The 21,732-nt window shown below is 42.4% G+C and overlaps 2 protein-coding genes across 4 annotated transcripts in view; one reads left to right on the plus strand and one right to left on the minus strand.

Moving 5' to 3' along the window:
• FRY (FRY microtubule binding protein) overlaps positions 1 to 21,732 on the minus strand; it is a 425,432-nt gene that overhangs the window by 268,751 nt on the left and 134,949 nt on the right. The window lies entirely within an intron of this gene.
• LOC133049191 (endogenous retrovirus group K member 7 Env polyprotein-like) overlaps positions 11,101 to 21,732 on the plus strand; it is a 31,071-nt gene continuing 20,439 nt past the window's right edge. The window contains exon 1 of one of the 2 annotated variants that reach the window (XM_061133114.1): positions 11,101 to 11,126. Coding sequence is in view for 1 of the 2 variants with exons in the window: in XM_061133115.1 (XP_060989098.1) it covers positions 11,119 to 11,126 (8 nt within the window). In the remaining variant the exon portion in view is untranslated. The remainder of the gene's footprint in view (positions 11,127 to 21,732) is intronic. The other variant, XM_061133115.1, reaches the window with a different exon arrangement.

Here is a 21,732-nt window from a genome sequence, read left to right on the forward strand (position 1 = left end):
AAGGCAGAAGGGCTCCATGCCCACCAATGCCTGGTGCTTTCCCGCCCACGAAGAACTGTCTCCTGTTCCACTGACCTTCACATGCTCTCCCTGACATCCTTGAACATGAAAAACTCACTTGTAATGATATAAGTCCAGAATTTAACTCTTGGACATGTAAACAAAGTGGTTTTGCACAGGTTACATATCTTCCACATTTTCAAGGAATGCAACTGCTTGGTGTAAGTGGAGGAGAGAGAGTACTTTGCTGTGTGGGAGCTTCAACAAGAACTGGTCATCCATTTGGAAAATCCAAACACCCAGGGCAATGCTACACCTGACCTACATCTGGGCCAGTCTGCCTGGGAGGCATGCGTTCATGATGGCTCTGGGACAGGTGCAGGCACCTGACTCTTTCAACCTGTCCCTCTGAGAGAGTGTCAGAGGATGGAAAGTGCTGACATTCCAAGCAGTTTATCACAGATTATTTTCCTTAGCTTTCTCTTTTTATATCACAGATATGAGATACAGATATTTAAATATAGATTTTTTAAAAAGAAATTATATGGATAGGTGAGTTGTATTACCTTTCAATTTCATTGCAGGATAATAAAGGAGATGTGACAAAATATTTCTGATAAAAGGGGGAGTTGGTCATTAGTTCAACCTATTACAGTTGAGAATCACTAGTTCTAGGCTCCTAAAGAAATTTAAAGACAAAGTTCCTGACATTAAGAGGTCAAATTCCTGTTTTCTCTTTTTTGGCATTTTTCCTCTGTTATCTTTGCATGCCATGACAGGGCTTCCTACAGTCAGCTATGCTTCTGCACTGTGGGCTTTTTTAGCAGATCCCATTTGATCTCTGCATTCTTCCAGCAGTGAGTGGCACTGGTGTGGATTTGGGAAAAGAGAAGCAAGGCAGACATATATAAAGAGAGAAAATTTTTACCACCAACTACTACACTGAATGAGTCATTACAGTCCACCTAAGAGGCATGAAAAAATTCATTCAAAAGAGAAGTCAGAAAGTAAGAAGATAAAATAATTTAAACCATTAGGACTTATTTATTAAAAATGGAAACCCAGAGAAGTATCAGAGTAGGAAGTGGCAACCCACTCCAGTATTCTTCCCTGGAGAATCTCATGGAAAGAGGAGCCTAGCTGGCTATAGCCCATGGGGTCACGAAAGTTGGATATGACTTAGTGATTAAACCACCGCCAGAGAAGTGTAATATAAACCCATGCTGTCACATCTCGCAGCATAGCTAAACATACAATGCTACGTGCAGTTTCCTCTAAACCAGAAGTGTCCCGACACTGAGTGCCCTGAATTTGACAGAGGAGGTAAGCATATGCTCCCCAGCTCTCAGGGGTATGCCTCTTGGTGGGCTACCAGGAAGGTGGCTCAACTAGAAAATTGATACAGGCTAAATCTTGGGGTCAGAGAAAGAAAAGAAAAGTAAACAGCCAAGGGATTGTCTCATAGTGAGGGAAAGCAAGATGGCAGATATTCATGAGAAGATGACAACTGAACTGAGTGATTTTATAGCAATATCAAAATTAAAGTCATATTTATATATATTCAGTGAATAAGTATAATACAGACTCATTTGGGGGCAGCTATGCAAGTATATTTTTTTAAAGCAATTTTACAATAATCTTAAGGGATTTTACTGGTGGCCCAGTGGCTAAGAATCCACATTCCCAATGCAGGGGGCAAAGCTTTGATTCCTGGTTGGGGAACTAAGATCCCACATTCAGCAAAGTGTGACCAAAACGAAAAAAAAAAAAAAAAAGGCAAAAATACAATCGTAAGCATTTGGAAGAGTAAACTGTTTTAAACAAATGATCTGCATGTTGATTATCTTGAAGTACATGATTCTGGAATTATGGATTTATATATGATGGTAGCATAGGACAGTGTAAACAGGAATTGAGCCACGCCGACAGTCACAGCACTTTTATAAGGCTACACAAAAATCACACTCCTTGGGCTACAACACATTAGTAATCTGATAAAAAGTTACAGCTCAGAAAATTATTTTATTGGGAAGGAGAGAAAAATGCTAATTCTCAAAACGGTTCTCAAATATGTCACCAGCTAAACAGGAGTCTTACCCTGACTATTTTTAGAGGAATATGACGTCTCATTTTTGAGAGACTAAAACAATTTTGACTTTTCCTTTTTTTAAAAAATAAAGGTTTGACCGAGTTTCAGAAAGGTGACCCATCCTAACTGGTTGTCATTTTTACTCTTATTATTGCATAGATTTCGGCTGCTTCTAAGGTGGAGAGCAGCCTGGCCTGCCATCCAGGCAGGCAATTCTGAAACACTCAATTTCTGACACTGGATTCCTCCCGGGGCTGCCGGATGGAGTCACTCAACAGCTTAATCTATGCAACGAGGCCACTCTGTCCTGGCCCCACTGTGACACGCACAAATGTGCAGGAGACAAGACTTGATTTACTGTGTTCTTCTAACTCAACCACGTGCTTCATGTTCTAGGATATTCTGGGAGAAAAAGTATCCTCCAGGGGAGATCTTTTGTCATGGACAAATAAGGTAATCATTAAAGCCTGGAAGCATATTTCCCCTTGGCCTCTGCTCTTAACGGAATTTATTCTTCATGATTAAGATCTCATCTCAAAATGTTCTTGTAGACTAGGCTGGATGAGGATGTAAGCACAGCCTTGGGAGGAGAGATGCTCAACTGAAAGCTATCTTGGAGATAAGCAAGAAGGTGCTCGAAAGTTGTTTCTCAATGATGTACAGCCCCTCCCTTGCTTTTCAGAGGAAAAACAAATCTCACAAAATATCTGTCAGGAAGCAAAATATGACCTAGAAAATTTTTTAAAAATCTACAAGTAATTATCAAAGAGTGGCACGGTAATTTCAAGGAAAAATATAATTCAAGCCTCATCTATTTATTTAAGCTGAATTATAAGAGATAATTACAGTAACACCTGCTATGAGATAATGTATTATAGTTTCATGAGCACATGACTATATATTATGGATATTCTTATACTTTATCTATTTTGAGTATAGAGAAAAAAATTAAACCTGTTTTACAAATTAGGAGCCTGGGGCTCTGAACAACCAATTCCTCCTTTGAAATGAGTGATAGAAGACGGGAAGGTGAAAACTCATCTCACATATTTGAAAGGCCAGGGACCTCCCTTTAGGACTGCTAGCCTGTGACAATGGCTTTCCCGGTGGCATATACAGTAAAGAATTTGCCTACAATGCAAGAAACCTGGGCTTGATCCCTGGACCAGGAAAATCCCTTGGAGAAGGGAATGGTAACCCACTCCAGTATTCTTGCCTGGGAAATCCCATGGACAGAGGAGCCTGGCGGGCTATAGTCCATGGGGTCATAAAGGGTTGGACACAACTGAGCGACTGAGCAGTCAGTTTCTTTCTCAGCCTACAACCTACATCCTGCTGGAGGGAGCTCTTCATGGCAAGAGTTCTCTCCTACGAATCAGTTATGTTTTTTTCTATCAGCTACCTGCAGCAGGCCTGGGCTCACATCTGCAGTAGCTCAGCCCCTTCACGCCAGCTTCCTCACCTGGAAACCTGCAGGCTCTGATGTGAGGCTAAAACTCATTTGTTTGACCTAGTGAAGGACAATAGTGAACCCAGTTCAGGTCCTGAGAGTCAAGTTTCACACAGGTCTCTGCAACAAAAAAATTCCACCGTTACACCTGGAACCCTGAACGTCGGCACTCTGGTTTTCGTTTTGGCCCGTTTTATCAAACCAGTCAATCCTACAGGAAATAACTCTGAATATTCACTGGAAGGACTGATGCTGAAGCTGAAGCTCCAATCCTTTGGCCACCTGATGTGAAGAGCCAACTCATTGGAAAAGACCCTGATGCTGGGAAAGATTGAAGGCAGGAGGAAAAGGGGACGACAGGGGATGAGATGGTTGGATGGCATCACTGACTCAATGGACATGAGTTTGAGCAAGCTTTGGGAGATGTGAAGGACAGGGAAGGCTGGCGTGCTGGAGTCCACAGGGTCACAGAGTCAGACATGACTGAACGACTGAACGACAACAGCCTGGCCCAACAGTGCCAAGCCACGTGGCTGAGGCTGGCAGGCAAGAGAAGACCTCACCTCCCCGCCAAAATGAACTGGGCCACCAGATCTTGGTGAAGGAGGTTCAAGCAGGACAGACGCATCCCACCCCTCTCCTCACCCCCACCCCCACCCCCACCACACTGATGATAAGCCCCATTCCCAAAGCGAGTGAGTGACTCGCACCTTTAAGAGAGCTGGATTTTGTTCAGGGTCCCTCTAAGCTTCTGAATCCCCCAGGGATGAGGAGCTCGAATTCCGGGCTCCACAACAGGGGGGCTGCACAGATCTTGGTCCAATTCAGCCCCGAGACTAAGGGAAAAGCCACCAGGAGCCAAGCTTCTCCCAGACATGTAAGTGACCCTAGAGACAGAAGGAATAAACTCCCTCGGAGGAGGGAGCACATGTGTAAGGGACCCTAGAGACAGAAGGAGTAAACCCCCTCGGAGGAGGGAGCTGGATGTCCCGACCTGCCAAAGATGATCCGGCTTAGTGAGCAGTGGATATCATGGTCCAAATGGTTGCATCTGCGTTCATTCCAGCTCTTTATGTTTACAAACCATTTCCTTATTCTTGATATCATGAGTGTCTAACAATAATCCTCTGAGATGATGGTGGTTTCACAATAAAATTATATCTTCATGAAAAAAAAATCATCTCCTTAATCATATCTCTTTTTCCAAGAGATGACGTGAAAGGCAGAATTTCTAAAATTGTCCCTCAAAGCTGTCCTGCTCTAATCCCCATGAATTTGATGGACTATCACTCCCAGGATCGTGTTATGTAATGTTATGTCACATGGCAGAAATGACCTTAAAACAGGGAGATTATCCGAGTGGGCCTGATCTGATCCCAGGACCCCTTCTAAGAATAGGACTTTTCTTGGACTCATGGCAGAAGAAGAGAGGAGAAGCTTGGAAGCACAGGGGGAGTGTCAATGTCCCACTTCTGGCTGCAAGATGCAAAGAGCCCTAGCCCACAGCCAACAAGGAAACAGGTCCTCGGTTCTATAATAACAAGGACCTGGGTTCCACCGACAGCCTGAATGAGCCTGAACACGGATTCATCTTTTGAGCCTCCAGGTCATAGCCCAGTTCAATCAAAACCCTGACTTTGGGGATTTCCCTGGTGGGTCCAGTGGTTAAGAATCCATCTTGCAAGGCAGGGGACGCGGGTTCAATCCCTCGTCAGGGAGCTAAGATCCCCCATGCGGTAGAGCAACTAAGCCCTCGCACTACAGCTGCTGGGCCCCCACGCCACAACCAGAGTCCATGCGCTGCAACGAAAAGACCCACTGTGACACATGAAGATCTCACATGCCGCAACTAAGACTCGACGCAGCCAAAGCAATTAATAAATATGAAAAAAACCACCAGAGTTTGGCCTATGGAGCCTCGAGCAATCACAACCCACTCCAGTATTCTTGCCTGGGAAATCCTATGGACAGAGGAGCCTAGCGGGCTACAGTCCATGAGGTTGCAAAAGAGTTGGACATGACTGAGCAACTAAATAACAACAAAACCTCCAGCAGAGATGAAGCTTTGACCCCTGCCGGACTCCGAACCCAAGGAAACTGTGGGGTAACAGGTGGGTGTTGTTTAAATTGCTAAGCAAGTGGCAACTTGTCACACAGTAACAGAAAATAATACAGAGGATCTGGAAGGCTCAGAGTTAGGACTCATCCTTTCCCTACAGTTATACACACACACACACACACACACACACAAACACACACGCCCATTCTGTCCTGGTACTAAATGCTACTCTGAGCTATTTATCACATTTCCCTGCTTCCTTACTATTTCAGTAGTCACTTAATGCTCTCTCTTTATCTCTTATCTAGATTCTTATCTGGCTTCCTCCCTCTAGTTTTCCCCACCCTTTTCTCTAATCTGAGACAATGCTGCCAGATTTGGTTTCATGACTTCATAGTTCCCAACACTAGAATAATGGGAACAGGAATGAAGTTCTCAATAGTCCATGGTATCATTAATAATAATAAGAAGATGAATAAAGGACAATATGGTGAGGCTCTTTTTCATAAAGTGAAGTGAAGTGAAAGTCGCTCAGTTGTGTCCAACTCTTTGTGACCCCATGGACTATACAGTCCATGGAATTCTCCAGGCCAGAGTACTGGAGTGGGTAGATGTTTCCTTCTCCAGGGGATCTTCCCAACCTAGGGACTGAATCTAGGTCTCCTGCATTGCAGGTGGATTCTTTACCGTCTGAGCCACGAGGGAAGCCCTCTTTTTCATAAAACTAAATATTTGATATTTGAGGAATTTACATTCTAATTTTTCTTAACTCTTCTTGCTATGAAATGATAATCATGACTGTAGTAGTTGTTGTTTAGTTGCCAAGTTGTGTCTGACTCTTTGCGACCCCATGGAGTGCAACACGCCAGGCTCCCCGTCCGTCACGATCTCCTGGAGTTGACTGCAGCAGAAACGGTCTCAATTCTTGCCTCTTTATCTGTCCCTCTGCACTGTGACCCAGTAGCTCCTTCCAGCCAGAGGACGGCTCCCATCTCTCCAGCTCTCGAATCTGAGCTCGCCTGTGCGTTGCTTTGGGTGGTGGGACTTGTGTGCTGGGGTTTTCTCTCTTGCTGCAGAGAACCCTGAGACACAATAAAATGAGCCAGGGCTGGCCTTCTGGGTTAGAAGCCAAGTGAAGACGGGCCCTGTCCATCCATCTGAGCTGCCCACCGTGAGGGCCCAGATGTGTGGATGATGGCATCCAGGCCACCTAGGTCCAGGCCGGCAGGCCCAGAAAGGAAGAGGCTCAGAAGATACTCAAAGATAATGAATGGGCGCTGCTGTAAGACACTGCATTTGGGGGTGGTTTCTTATGCAGCAAACTGATACAACAGAGAAACTAGTTTGAAGTGGTTTAAAAATAATACTTCCACCATTCTTGGTGGTCCAGTGGTTAGGAATCTGCCTGCCGATGCAGGGGACACTAGTCTCATTCCTGGTCCAAGAAGATCCCACTTGCCGCAAGCACTAAGCCCGTGCACCACGACTGAGCCCGTGTTCTGAAACAAGAGAAGCCACTGCACTGAGAAGCCCGCAACGAAGACCCGGCATAGCCAAAATAATAAATAAAATGATATTACATTTTTAAAAAATACACATTCTTAGAAAATGAAAAACTGAATACTCCCTATAAGTGCTTTTAATTTTTTAAGTATTTAACTGGTTCAGGAATTTTTTTTTTTAAATCTTAAAACTATTGCCTTAACCCACAACTCTAAATATGTCTTTATCTTGCTTAAAAGGCTATGAAAACTGTTCTGAAGAGGAAGATTTGGATGCCTATTTATATAGGTATTTTTCTGCTTGATAAATGATATCAGGTCAAAGAGCAGAGGGGTGAGGGAGAAAGCTGCAGCTGGAGGGGGTGGAAGTCATGGTCGGGGGCAGTCAGGTCAAGGTGAAAAGATCTTCTATCAAGAGCCTAGAGGGCTGCCAAGAAGCTTAATTAACCCAGATCTATCTTTCTTGTTGTTTCCTAAAGAAACCACCTGCTGGGTGGTTTAGCCTTTTGCTCTTTGAACTTCTTGAGTGTGGTCTACTCTACCCCAAAGATTCTAGGCTTCCCCAGTGGCTCAATGGTAAAGAATATGTCTGCAAATACAGGAGACACGGGTCAAGAAGATCCCCTGGAGGAGGAAATGGCAACCCACTTCAGTATTCTTGCCTGGAAAATTCCACGGTCAGAGAAATCTGGTGGGCTACAGTCCATGGGGTCACAAAGAGTTGGACATGACTGAGCACGCACATGCACAAGGAAACTAAAATACTATATGCCGCAGAGCGTGGCCAAAAAAACCCCACAACAACTGAAGTTTGAAATGGACAGATTTAACAACAAATTCAACACAGGTAGAAGAAAGAATTGGTGAACTGGAAGATGTATCTGAGGACATTTTCCAGAACAGCACAGACAGAGGAAGAGACAAATGACACAAAAGAGCTTAAGAGAACAAGAAATTTTAACATCTAAGTATAGTTCCAGAAAAGTAGGATGACATTTTTTGACTTATGACTTGAGGATTTTCCCCAACTGTGTCAATTAAATTGAATTTATAAGCAGGGGAAATTCATCCTGTGAAAGAAATGGAAACAGAGGACTCTCAGCGTGGTACAAACGGGATTACAAGATCATTGCTAGGTGTGGTAAGAGAAAACCAAACAGAAATATTGAGTTTGGGGAGGGCTCATGCATGGTTAGACATCTCCGTCATAGATGTATTAGTGGTGGGGAAAACAAGAAAAAAGGTTGACAAACGCGGTCAGACATTCTGAGATTTGAGGGTTAAAAGAATTTAAATCTCATGTCAACTCTTAAAACATTTCCTTAAGAGTTGTTCTAAGAATAAAATAAAAATAGCTAACATTTATAGAGAGGTTACTGCATGCTTGAGCTTTACAAATATGATCTGATTTAATCTTCACAATTACAAGAGGCAAGTCAATCATCATTTGGACATTGCAGTCTTAGGAGCGAGAATTTGAGAGGTCAATACCTCATCCAGACCACATGTTTAGTAACTGGCTGGACTAGGATTTAAATTCAGGCCTCCCAGGAACTTCTCTGGGAGTCCAGTGGCTAAGACTCCATGTTGCTAATGCAGAGGGCCCACATGTGATCCCTGGTCAGGGAACTAGAACCCACATGCCACAACTAAAGATCCTCCATGCCACAATGAAGATCGACAATCCTGTGGTCTGCAATGAGACCTGACACAGTCAAATAAATAAAAATGAATGCTAAAAAATAAATAAACACAGGCCTCCTGATTCCAGAGTCACATTGCTTTGGATAAACATAAAAAGTAATGGTTTTTAAGGAAAAAAATAGAATCAATGCTGGATTTGGAGTCAAAACAATTTGATTTGAACTCAGCTCTGTCATTTATAGTGTTTCTTAGTAAGTTACATAAACACTCAGAGTTCTAGTTCTTTCATTTGCCAACTGGGGATAAAAGTATTATTTGCTTCCTATGATTAGCTTGATAATTAAATACTAGGCTATATATGAATGCATAATATGCCTTACAAATAGAAGACGTTATTCCTAACTATGATCTTCTACAACTTGGGCATGCTCCAGTGTTAGATCCATTTAATATAACCAATCGTATTCCAAATATTCCAAAAGTGATGGCTCAACCATTCATGCATAATTCAGATGCAGAAAATTCAAGGCAAAAACTTTTAGCTAAACAATATAATATGTGGAAACATTTTCTTTTCGTCAGAGCTAAACATTCTTTCCCATAAACTCTAGGGGCTGGGAAAATCTGTATAAGTAGTCAATAGTTAAGCCACAAACAGGATGTTATGGATGGAGAGAGGGTAATTTACATTCCAGAATGTACTTCATCATGTCAGGTAAGTTTCCACATCATCTATTTACCATTGTCCAGGTAATCAACCTAAAAGAAAGTGTTTCCTTCTTGTGCATGGGTGCATGTGTGCTAAGTCTCTTCAGTCACGTCCAACTCCTTGCGACCCTACGGACTGTAGCCCGCCAGGCTCCTCTGTCCATGGGATTCTCTCGGCAATACTGGAGTAGGTTGCCATGCCTCCCTTTAGGGGATTTTCCCCACCCAAGGATTGAAACTGTGTCTCCTGCAGCTCCTGCATTGCAGGCAGATTATTTACCGCTGAGCCACTGGGAAAACCTTCCTTCTTGTGATAAGTGATAAAACATCCCTCACCAGTAAAGAGTCTGCCCGTAAAGAATGCAGGAGACTTGAGTTCAGTCCCTGAGTCAGGAAGATTCCCCTGGAGAAGGAAATGGCAGCCCACTCCAGTATTCTTGCCTGGGAAATCCCATGGACAGAGGAGCCTGGTGGGCTATAGTCCATGGGGTCGCAAAGAGTTGGACACAACTGAGTGACCAAGCCGCACGCACAGAAGAGAGTAAAACCTGTGGGAAATGAACTGACATCATCATAGCAATCACTGAATTTAAATTGATATGTTTTGTTGTGCCTCGCTTTTTCAAAATAAACATCTATTAAAATACCCCAGCCAAGAGAAAAATATTCATGTACAACTGGACATATTAACTTGAGACACATTTGGCATTTCCCCAGGGGATGTCTCTGTCCGTTAGAACACCATCATCTTTGCCCATCCAGATTTAATCTCTTGGGAAAATAAAAACTCTGGGCTTTGTTTTTCTTACACAGTTTTTTTTCTAATTGGATACAGTCCAATGTATCATTCTTCCCTCCTTTGGCACCTAGGTTGGAAGAGAGAAAACATCATGTTCACATGCCTATGTCCAGATTTTCTCAAGTTATGACCCATGTGCTGTTTAATGTCCTATTTTGGCTAAATTATCTCTCCCGTGACATGTTGTTTCAAGCTTTTTATGCTTCACAATCAAAGATGCAATGGACTGGAAAAGGGACTCTGAGAGATCCCGTGTCAGAGTATACGGCCTTTTAGCTATTGTTTTTACTAAAAAGGCGTGAGGTACCACAATGGATGCTAAGGGATTGTTATTAGTTGTTCCATACTTTAAGCAAACAAAGACTGTGTCAGTGAGGCAAACACAGAAAGTCTTCAAAACATCTTTCAATCACTTGTACTCTGCAACCCTTCCAAACAAATGTAAGGAAGCATCCACAAAATCAAATAACTTTCACAACTGAAGATGAGCCTTTCATCTTGGGAAACAACTTCTCTTACTTTCTTTCAGAATTACAGGTCTTCTTTTGGATCCATGACTTATTCATCTCTGAATTCCCAAGGCAAATATGCCTGGTGTGATAATTAAGCATTTGCTGGGGCTTCCCTGAAGGCTCAGACGGTGAAGAATCTACCTGCAATGCAGGAGACCTGGGTTTGATCCCTGGGTTGGGAAAAATCCCCTGGAGAAGGACATGGCTACTCACTCCAGTATTCTTGCCTGGAGAATCCCATGGACAGAGGAACCTGGCGGGCTACAGTCCATGAGGTCGCAAAGAGTCGGACATGACTGAGGGACTAACACTTGCAACTTGCACTTGGGTGAATGAATGAATATCGGGTCAAGAAATGACAAGGTATTTAACTGTTTGATTGGATGCAAAATGAAATTTTGTTTTTACTGAGATAGTAAAGACTTTATGTGGTGTAGGAAGATACTAGGTCGGGAGGTAGCAGGTGCGGGAGAAATAGCAAGCTAGGAAAGAGACAGACAGACAGCAGGTCTGCTGAAAATCAGTGTCAGAGGCTCTTCCCCACTTGTGAAACCCATTAAAAATCCCAGTCATCTGCCCACTGTTACCACAGAGTAAAAGCAGCGAAATATCCAAGTGGAAATCATATGAGGGGCAGCAATGGAACCAGGGTGGCTGGAAGACGGCAGGAAATGCAAAACTCCAAGAAAAGATTTGGAGCTTCACATAGGGAGCCTGGAATGCCATTAAAATGGTTTTAGATCTTATTTCCATGGGCAATAGAGAACCATTGAAATTTTTAATAGCATATTAGATATGCATTTCTATAACACACAACACTTTTTAATTTTCTCCAACTAAATCAGAGGGAGCTGGTACCAGCTCTTGCCCCTGTTACTTACTGGTCTCTGGTGTTCCCCTCCTCCCCTGGGTCATTCAAGAACCCCTGGTAGCTCTGACTGCTCCAACAAGGTCTACCAGTCTTCTGGTTCCTAAGCTGAGCACTGTTAAGTCCTCACTGCTAAGTCTTATTTTTCTTTTCTTTCTTTCTCTCTTTTTTATTTTTTTAAATTGTGAAAGTATGATAACCCATTTACAGGAGACTTGGAAAATACAGAACAAAGTTACATACAGTTCCACTGTGTATGACCATTATTTTTTAAGTAGATAAATTAAGGTTTTTAGTTGGAGTTTCAATATCAAACTCTTATTTTTCTTAAGTGAAGTGAAATTCACATGTGTAAAACAAGCCATTCTAAAGTGAACAAGTCCCACTAAGTCCTCGGACCCCATTCCTGCCCCACATGCTGCTTTTGGGCTCAGGTCTGACGTTGTTCCCATGTGGAGGCTAAGTCTCACCGGCTCCCCTTTCCATCTCAAAAAAGGGTGTATCTTGAAGTGAAGTCCCCCACACGAACTCCACTCCCTTTGCCTGAAGTTAGTGAAAGTCACTCAGTCGTGTCCGACTCTTTTCGACCCCATGGACTATATAGTCCATGGAATTCTCCAGGCCAGAATACTGGAGTGGGTAGCCCTTCCCTTCTCCAGGGGATCTTCCCAACCCAGGGATCAAACCCAGGGTCTCCTGCATTGCAGGCGGATTCTTTACCAGCTAAGCTATCAGGGAAGCCCCCCTTTGCCTGAAGGTGATCTCAGATGCCCCCTGTTCAGACTCTCAAGGTCAAAGCTCCAGCCACCCAAGCCCCACTCCCTCCCACTTCCACCTGACAAAAAGGGTCCAAGTGCAAGGGCATCCTCCTCTCCCAGAACCCTAAACTCTGCCCGCTTCCTGCCCAGGTGAGTTAACAAGGCTACTTTCCTCTGATTCCCACCCCACCTTTCACCCGAACCAAAAAATTAATTCCATCACTTTCAGATTGCTCATCAGAAAGAAGGCTCAGCCTTTAGGACCCCCACCCCTCAAAAAACACACCAGTGTTCGTTCTGAGAAAGAGCAGGCAATTGCTTTTAATACATCTCAATCTTCCTTGTGAGGTAATTCATCTTCCTCATGCCATGAGAAGAGCAGACAGCAAGACTCCTTGGTATCTTAGAAACAGACACACAGACGTACACGGGAACCTCCATTGTTCAAGCCTTTTGATGAGACTCTGTTCTACCAGTTTTATGTAAAAGTTTCAAATCATTTCTTGAGGGTGTTTTGGATGGAACAGGATATGGAGAACACGGGTATTTGTGGGGGATAATGGAAGTTTCACTAGTGGAGGACAAACAGTGGGGAAGATGGTGACCCTAACCTGCCACCCAGGAGGTACACAATGTATGCAACTGGTGGGTCCATGTTCATCAAAAGCTGACATTTTTGTTAAACGTCTGGGGGTAAAAAGGGACTTCCCAGGTGGTGCTAGTGGTAAAGAACCTAACTGCCAATGCAGGAGACTTAAAAGAGCGGGTTCGATCCCTGGGTCAGGAAGATCCCCTGGAGGAGGGCATGACACCCCATGCCCTCCAGTATTCTTGCCTGGAGAATCCATGGACAGAGGGGCCTAGAGGGCTACACAAGGGGTCACAGAGAGTCGGACTGAAGCAACTTAGCACAGTGGCGCAAAAAAAAGGAGGATGTAGCATGCAGCATGTTTTATACATTCCCTAAGTACGAAATAGTAAGATCACACGGAAAGGCAAAAGAAGCCTCAGTGGTTTACTTCATGAGGCGATACCAAGCACCTCTTTCTTACATTTCTGATTATAAGGCTAAGAGAAAACCAAGAATTTAAGTAAGTGTTCAGTTTCCTGTTTCACAGATGGCATCTCATGTTGTCTTCTAGTTCACCTTGAATTTGCATCCTCCCCAGGAACCATCAGCCTCAATTCAGAGGCTGACATCAGTTTCTCAGTTGTAGGTACACTAACGTCTGTGAAGTCTTTCCTTCATGTGGGACCATGAGGGCAGTTTCAGGGATTCATTCCACCATCAAGAATTACTTGATGTAATTATTCAAAACTTAGCACTTTACCAATTAAGCATGTAGGAAAAAAAATCAGACTTGGAGCTTTCAAGAGGCCCCTCCTACAGTCGTGGGGAAAATGTTCCCTTCTGAGAGGGATAGATTAGTAGGTACCTGGCAGGACAGGTAACCTGGGAGTCTGCCCTGGGACTACAGCCCAGAATAGTCTTGCAGGCATTCTCTAAATTCAATACCTGTTTGTTCAGGTGCCCTCTTTTTACCACGTGCATCCTACCTGGCTTTAATGATCTTTTCTAGCAACTAAAAGAGCAACAAGTCAGCCCTTTGTCTCCATTCACTCTACCCTTCCTCCCTAGCATTCCCCTATATTTATTATTTTACAGCATTTTTTCAGAGAGTTAGAACATTCTGAATGGGTCAAAAGTGGAGCAAGAATCCACATGTTAAAGACCCTCTTGTGTAGATGGCCAAAAACCTAGAAAATGATTAGTGCATTTTATCATTCTTAATTTTTAAAATTTTGAGTTTTCTTCCTAACCCTGCAGGACATCTAAATACTACAAAACTAGGTCTCAGTTTCATTAAAATCATTTGGCCACCTTGCATAGTGATATTTCTTTTGTTAATTTCTTATTATATACTAATATATTCTACACATAATTCTGTATATTACATACACAATTCCTGTTATTTTCACTTGGATGTGTTGAATTATAAGTAGATTTTAGTATATCTGATGGTCTATAAGATCTAAATTTTGATATGTCAGTGAGAGCTAAAAACTATTAAAATCCCTTTTCTTTCTTAACCAGACAAACTTGGCTTTGGATGTCGAAAAGCTAAATAACAACTCCTTCTTTCACTTTGTATTTCTGCAGCAACCATCCATAAGCACATCCCTTGCACAATAGGGCAATTTTAAACATAAGGAAATGCAAAAGAGAAAAACACCTGAATGAACATGATCCTTGTTACACACAGAGGTGGTACAGATGGCTCCCTCCCGCTCTTCTACTTCCACATTTACTGAGTATTTACTGTATGCCAGGCACTGGGTTTTGTGCCAGGGACACAAGGAGGCGTGCTATGTGTCCCCACTGAGTCAAATGCTAGACCAGTACTATCCAACGTGGAAGCCAACAGTCCCACATGGCTACTGAGCACTTAAGATATGCTCTCTAAAACGTAACACCAGATTTCAAAGACTTAGTAGTACGAAAGAATGTAAAATATCTCAAGAGTGATTTTTATACCGATCACATGTTACAATGGTAACACACTGAACATACTGGGTAAGACTATGAGAACCCGCATCGCTCAGATAAACAGCACTGGGACTGTAAGGAAGGCTGTGCTGGGGCGCGAGGTGGGGATTCACCTGTGACAAATAGGGCAGGATCAGATGTGATTGCTTATTATTTACAAGACAAAGGTAAGAGTTATTTTACATCACAACACAGTCCTCTACAGAGCCTCTGAATTGAAGCTCTTCACACTAGAAGACCTCTTAAAGTCTATCAAGAGACCAAACCTTGAAAACTGATGCTTCAAGGAAAAGCGGGGGTGGGGGTAGGGGGTAGTGAGGGGCTGGGGGCCTGTGGGGGTGGGAGAGGCTAAGGGAGGGTTTTCTCATGGGAAGAGTTAGAAAGCAACAACAGGAGATTCAGGAGAGCAAGAGGATGATGAAGATCATGAAACTTCTATTATTGGTCTTGGAGAAATTACAATAAAAGGAAGAAGTGGTAAATTCCAAAGAAAGGGGACAAGAGATTTTCAGAAGGGAGAAGAAATATTCCAGAAACTGCAAAGCTATAACATGGATTTTATGTTTAAATCCAAGAGCAAATTATATAACAAGTAGCTTTTCAGTACTTCAAAAAGAAATTGGTAATCATTAGGAACTAATAGTTGTTCATGATATTAACCTCTACCTGTGTGTGTGTGTGTGTGTGTGTGTGTGTGTGTGTGAGAGAGAGAGAGAGAGACAGAGAGTGTGTGTGTGCGTGCACATGCGCGTTGTGCTCAGTTGCTTGGTCATGTCTCACTCTTTGCAACCCCAGGGACTGTAGCCTGCCAGGTTCCTCTCTCCATGGAATTTTCCAGGCAAGAATACTGGAGCAGGTTGCCATTTCCTACTGGTAAATTAAAAAGATCATGGAAATGTAGGAAGGAAGTTTGCAGAATCTTTCATTAAACTTTTATAGATAATCCAGAAAAATACAGACCTGATACCATACTTGGGAACTTCACAATCATACCAAAAAGGGTCTACTTATGTGTCTCACACACAGAAGATTCTCAGTTAACAGCGGTTTATTAAGTGAATGTTTGGATGATGAGTCTTTACCAGTCCCCCTTCCCAAGCAGTTTATTCCCTTTCCTATGTTCTTAGAGCACTGAGTTCACATTTATATCACACAGCATACTCTAATTAATTTTTATTGTCTGTCACTCCCTCTAGCACATCATAAAATCCTCCAGTCAGAATCTTATTCACCTTTTGTCCCCAGGGCCCAACATCACACCTGAAATAGCATAGTGCTCACTCAGTGTTTATAAATAAAACAAACAAAAACATAGAATACATATACCCAAAGTGCAAAAAGTTTGGGAATGAAAGTACTGAACTCTCTTTATAAATGATAACACGATAGGACTACCCTTCAAAAGGCAATGCAGTCTTGATCTGGATGAATGAAGAGCCCATCTGTCATTCTGGCAATGCTCAGACCACATCGGAGGTATCAGCACCATGTTTAAGAGGAATCTTAGGGATTCCCTGCCAGTCAAGTGGTTAAGTGATCCACATTTGCCTTCCAATGCAGGGAGTGCAGGTTCAATCCCTGGTTGGGGAGCTAAGATCCCACATGCCTCATGGCCAAAAAAAAGGAAAAAACATAAAACAGAAGTACTGTAACAAATTCAATAAAGACTTAAAAAAAAAAACTTAAAAAAAAGAACCTTGATAAACCGAGGCCCAGGCTATCAAAAAGTATGGAAACAAATGCAAGAACACGTTATAAAATGGGAGAGATTTAGGTTAAGAAAAGAAACTCAAGAGAAACACAATCAGTTTCTTCAAGTCTTTACAAAGGGCTGTCACAATAAAAAAATAAAGACTGGATTTACTTTCTGTGTCTTCAGAGCCCAGAACCAGGGAGACTGTACAGGAGGTGGTCAATTTGATTATATCATGAGGACTAGGTTCTAGCAAATTAGAGTTGCTCACTACTGAAAAAGACAGACTTTTAAATGATGAAACTCCTTGTCTCTGAAAATTTCCAGAAGTGGTCAAAGAGCCATTTAACAATCCAATAGATGCATCAGAGGTATTACTCTGGGCATTCATAGGTTGGAAGAAAAGACAGCTAAGGCCACCACCCAGCTTCCATGTAGTACACGGCATCTACGGCATTATTCCTTCTAACACAGGTTCTAGCATTGTCTTCAGTTTATATATCTCACATTTCTCTATAATTTTCATTATAAGCACTGTGTTTTCTATCTTAAAATTCTCATTTTTACTTTGGTTAAGCTGTTTGAATCTAACTAGCTGTATGCTGTGGAACTATCAATAAACATGGTAACCTTTAATTACTTCCTCTTATCAATAGATAATTGGATATCTCAAATTTAAGTCTTCCTCCCTTTCCAGTTAAACTACATAAGTAAAGTGGCTGTCATCTTTTCAGAAAAATATGGCATTTAATTGCCATCTTTCATCATACCTTCATCTAGATTTCTTTTTCTGCTTTTCTTCTTTACAAACTTATATCCTTGATTTCTAGCTACACTAAAAACAACTCTCACATCTCTAGATTATCCCCAACAATAAGGCATTCAAATATGTCTAGTACAGGCCATTAAGAATACAAATACATCTGGGAGCCCAGCCCTGTGCTCTGTGACGAGCTAGAGGGGTGAGGTGGGGGAGGCTGGGAGGGAGGCTTAAGAGGAAGGGTATATTATACACTTATGGCTGTGGAAAAGGAAATGGCAACCCACTCCAGTATTCTTGCCTGGGAAATCCCATGGACAGAGGAGCCTGGTGGGCTATAGTCTACAGGGTAGCAAAGAGCTGGACATGACTGAAGCAACCGAGCACATATACACACACTTACGGCTGATTCACCTGGCTGTATGGCAGAAGCCAAAACAACATCATAAGGCAAGTGTCCTCCAATTTAAAAAAAAGAATATAAATATATTTGAATAAACTAACTGTATATACAATTGGTTGACTGTTACATTTTTTTTTATCTCTAATTTTCTAGTAAGTACGATGCCTCAAAGAGTAACTTTTCTTTGTGGAGTAGTTTTCAAATGCAGCTGATTTCTCAATATTTTCCATATGATAGTCAAGAAGAGAGAAACAAATGCAAGTACCATTTTCTGAAGAAACTATATGGGGAACAGAGAAGTGATATACACACACCACACACACATATATGTGACTATCTAGAATACAAAGTAGAAGAAAATGGTTTAATAATATGGAAACAAGTAAAGCATTATGATGGGAATATCATTTATTGGCCAGTAGTGGATTTAAGGGTCAGGAGATTTGAGATCTTCTGTTCCAGGAACATAACAGAGCAAACAGCTGCTTTCTGGGTGGTCTCATGACACCAGGTTGACCTTTACCAGAGCAGTGTACCACAGAAAACATTCTTGTCCACTTTGCAACCTCAGCCCCAGACTTTGTAGGACTCGGAATATTGGAGATGCTTAAAGTTGGTTGAGTGAATACATGAATGAATAAATGGACCAGATGCAGGTCAGGAGCATGGTGGGAAGGCTGAAATATTAGCAATAGATGCCCCGCTAGTTAAACCAGATTAGAGGAGTGAAAATGTTAATGTCAGCACTGAACTAATGTAAAGACCTTGAGGAATGAATCTCAAGAAAACAGAAAGGCTTCCACTTTCTGGAAGGTCACTCAATCCCATGTAGGTCAAGGAAGTAAAGAGAGAGTGTCTATGAAGTCATGATGGCAGATGTGTGCCAGGCTTCCACATCATGAGCACCCACACTAAAGGAAACAATTAAAATCAGCTATATTTGGAAAGGCACCTGCTGGGTACAGGCTCTTTAGAGATGGAGAAGAACTCCCAAGGTCAGCACTCTGACCTTGGCAGAACTCCAAACAAAGGAGACCATGGGCCACTGAGTCTGTATATTGACCTATGTCCTAAGAAGCCACTTTGAGGCAGACCCGGGATTCAAATACAGGTTTTCTGTCCCTTAGTCTGGATGTCACTTTAATTCTTTTTTCCCATACTCCAAATTGTTGTTTAGTTGCTAAGTCATGTTCCAACTCTTTGTGACCCGATGGGCTGCAGTCTACCAGGCTCCTCTGTCCATGGGATTTCCCAGGCAAGAATACTGGAGTGGGTTGCCACGTCCTTCTCCAGGGGATCTTCTGGACTCAGGGATCAAACCTGAATCTCCTGCATTGCAGGCAGATTCTTTACAAGTGAGCCACCAGGGAAGCCCTCATACTCCAAGAGAGAACACCAATTACAACTCCTGAGTGACAAGGGACCTTAAAGGGCTCACGTTCCCACACACCCCCACCCCCACCCTGACCCAGGCTCTCAGGATTTCTCCTGAAGCTTTCTTTAAAACTCCCAGAATCATTTGCCAGGGTTCTCCCACCACACTGATCTTTTAACAGGCCCTTCATTTTCCATCAGAATCAGTTTTCCTAAGTTTATGTTCAACCTCCCAAGTGATATAAAATGTATTTCAAACCATTTTATAATGGGGGAATACAACTATCCCATTACAGTCTCAAAATAAAAGGGCTTTCAGTCTTGGTTTAAAACTGAGTACAAACTTTGTGTTGGGAATAGGGAGTTGGCATGGGCATGGCCAGTGGTTCTGAAGCTCCATACATACAAATGATATATTAAGCAACTCCCAGCTGGCTTCCCTGGTGACTCAGATGATAAGCAGCCACCTGCAATGCAGGAGATCTGGTTTCAATCCCTGGGTCAAGAAGATCCCCTGGAGAAGGAAATGGCTACCCACTCTAGTATTCTTGACAGGAGAATTCCACGGACAGAGGAACCTGGCAGGCTTCAGTCCATGGGGTAGCAGAGTTGGACACGACTGAGTGACTTTTTCACTTTCATGCAACTCCCAGGCTGGGGTTGGGGGAGGTAATGCTAACAACCTGGGACTGTGCATCGGTGGTCCCGGGGAGTGATGAAGCTCAAGGAATGAGTTATCTCCATAAGGACACATTTCATCAGGAAGGATTCTAAATTACTCAGTGCTATGTCTCAGTTTGGCAGAGAGCCCATCAAGTTTACTGGCCTTTAAGAGAACAAATGTAGATCACAGCAAAGTTCTAGAGACACTGGAAAACACAGGTGTAACTTGGCCCAGGGGAGAGAGTCCTATGCCAGGTTTTTTGGAAGGAAAAATGACTCTGTTGGAACAGAATGTTTTGGGTGAAACTTTACTTAACTGGGATTTCTAGTTTCATCCTTCCAGTAATTAGCCAGGATTCATCTCCTTCAGGCTTATGAAGTAAGTTACTTTATAATTAAAAACTTGGCAGTGGTCTTGACTAAGGAGTAGATAAGGGCAAAAGAAGCTTTGTTAAGAAAAAGATTACAAAATACTCATGGTTAAGGAAAAGAATGCAAACTTTTGAGATAATCTGCTCAAACCAACATATTCATTTATTAAATCATTTTATTTCATGACCATGCATGTCTTCTTAAGAAAATATCTATGGTCACTTCTTGGAAGTATTCTTAACAATGGAAATGAAGTTTGTTTTTCTAATAAAATTGTTATAAAATATTTTATACAGAATCTTACAGTTAGAGGGTAACTGAAGAAGCAGGCTTGGGAGCCTTGCTCTAAGGGTCCTAATACACACTGATGCAAAACATGGTACATAACTATGCATAGTCCAACCAAAACATTAACACAAGACATGAAAGAATTATTACAGGAAAATGACTGGTTCATGAAAATGAAGTTAGCACTGCTTTTTAATTGTGTTGAGAGAGCAAACCAGAAAACACTCCTGTTTATATCACTCAGATATGCTGGCTAAAGTATAATACACAATTGTTAACATGCATGGCTAAATTTGTAAGAGAGAAGGGGAAACACAGGGTTCCTAAAATGCCCAGGAACTGACAATCAGTGAGACACGAAGTGACTTGATGGTGGCCCTGTGACACAGTCACGGGGAGCAGCGGCTGCTCTTGGGAACTTAGGAACTTGGCTAGTGTGGAATCAGGAAATAAGAAGCTGGGGCTCATGGAGAAACATGTTTTTGTAGAGATGGATAAGTAGATAGTCCAGAGAAGCCTGTCAGGCTATAGCCCATGGGATGTCAAAGAGTTGGACACGACTTAGGGACTAAACAGCAACAGCATTAAGCAGATACTAGAACTATTAAGACATTTCATAGAAATGAAGTCCACCAATGTCAGGAAACGATGGTTATCTCTTTGGAGGAAGAAATGGGGAAGGGACAGAGATGGAGACTTAGCAGTATCTGGAAAATTTAAATTTCTGACATTATTAGCATCTGTTTTATTTTGAGGGTGGGTACACAGTATTTGATACCACATTTTTTATTCTTTTGTTTCTGAAGCTCTTCATGATTATTTTTTAATTTAAAGAAAAAGGCCAGTTGTTGCTATTGTTCAGTCACCAAGTTGTGTCTGACTCTTCACAACCCCATGGACTGCAGCATGCCAGGCTTCCCTTCCCTCACCATCTGTCCATTGAGTCAGTGATGCAATCCAACCGTCTCATCCTGTCGCCCTCTTCTCCTTCTGCCCTCAATCTTCCCCAGCATCAGGGTCTTTTCCAATGAGTCGGCTGTTAGCATCACGTGGCCAAAGTACTGGAGCTTCTGCTTCAGCATCAGTCCTTCCAATAAGTATTCAGGGTTGACTTACTTTAAGATTGACTGGTTGGATCTCCAAGGGTCTTCTTCTTGGAGGGTCTTCTCCAGCACCACAGTTCAAAAGCATCAATTCTTTGGTGCTCTACCTTCTTTATGGTCCAGCTCTCACATCTGAACA

Source organism: Dama dama, chromosome 30, assembly GCF_033118175.1.
Source record: "Dama dama isolate Ldn47 chromosome 30, ASM3311817v1, whole genome shotgun sequence".
Classification (NCBI taxonomy): domain Eukaryota; kingdom Metazoa; phylum Chordata; class Mammalia; order Artiodactyla; family Cervidae; genus Dama; species Dama dama.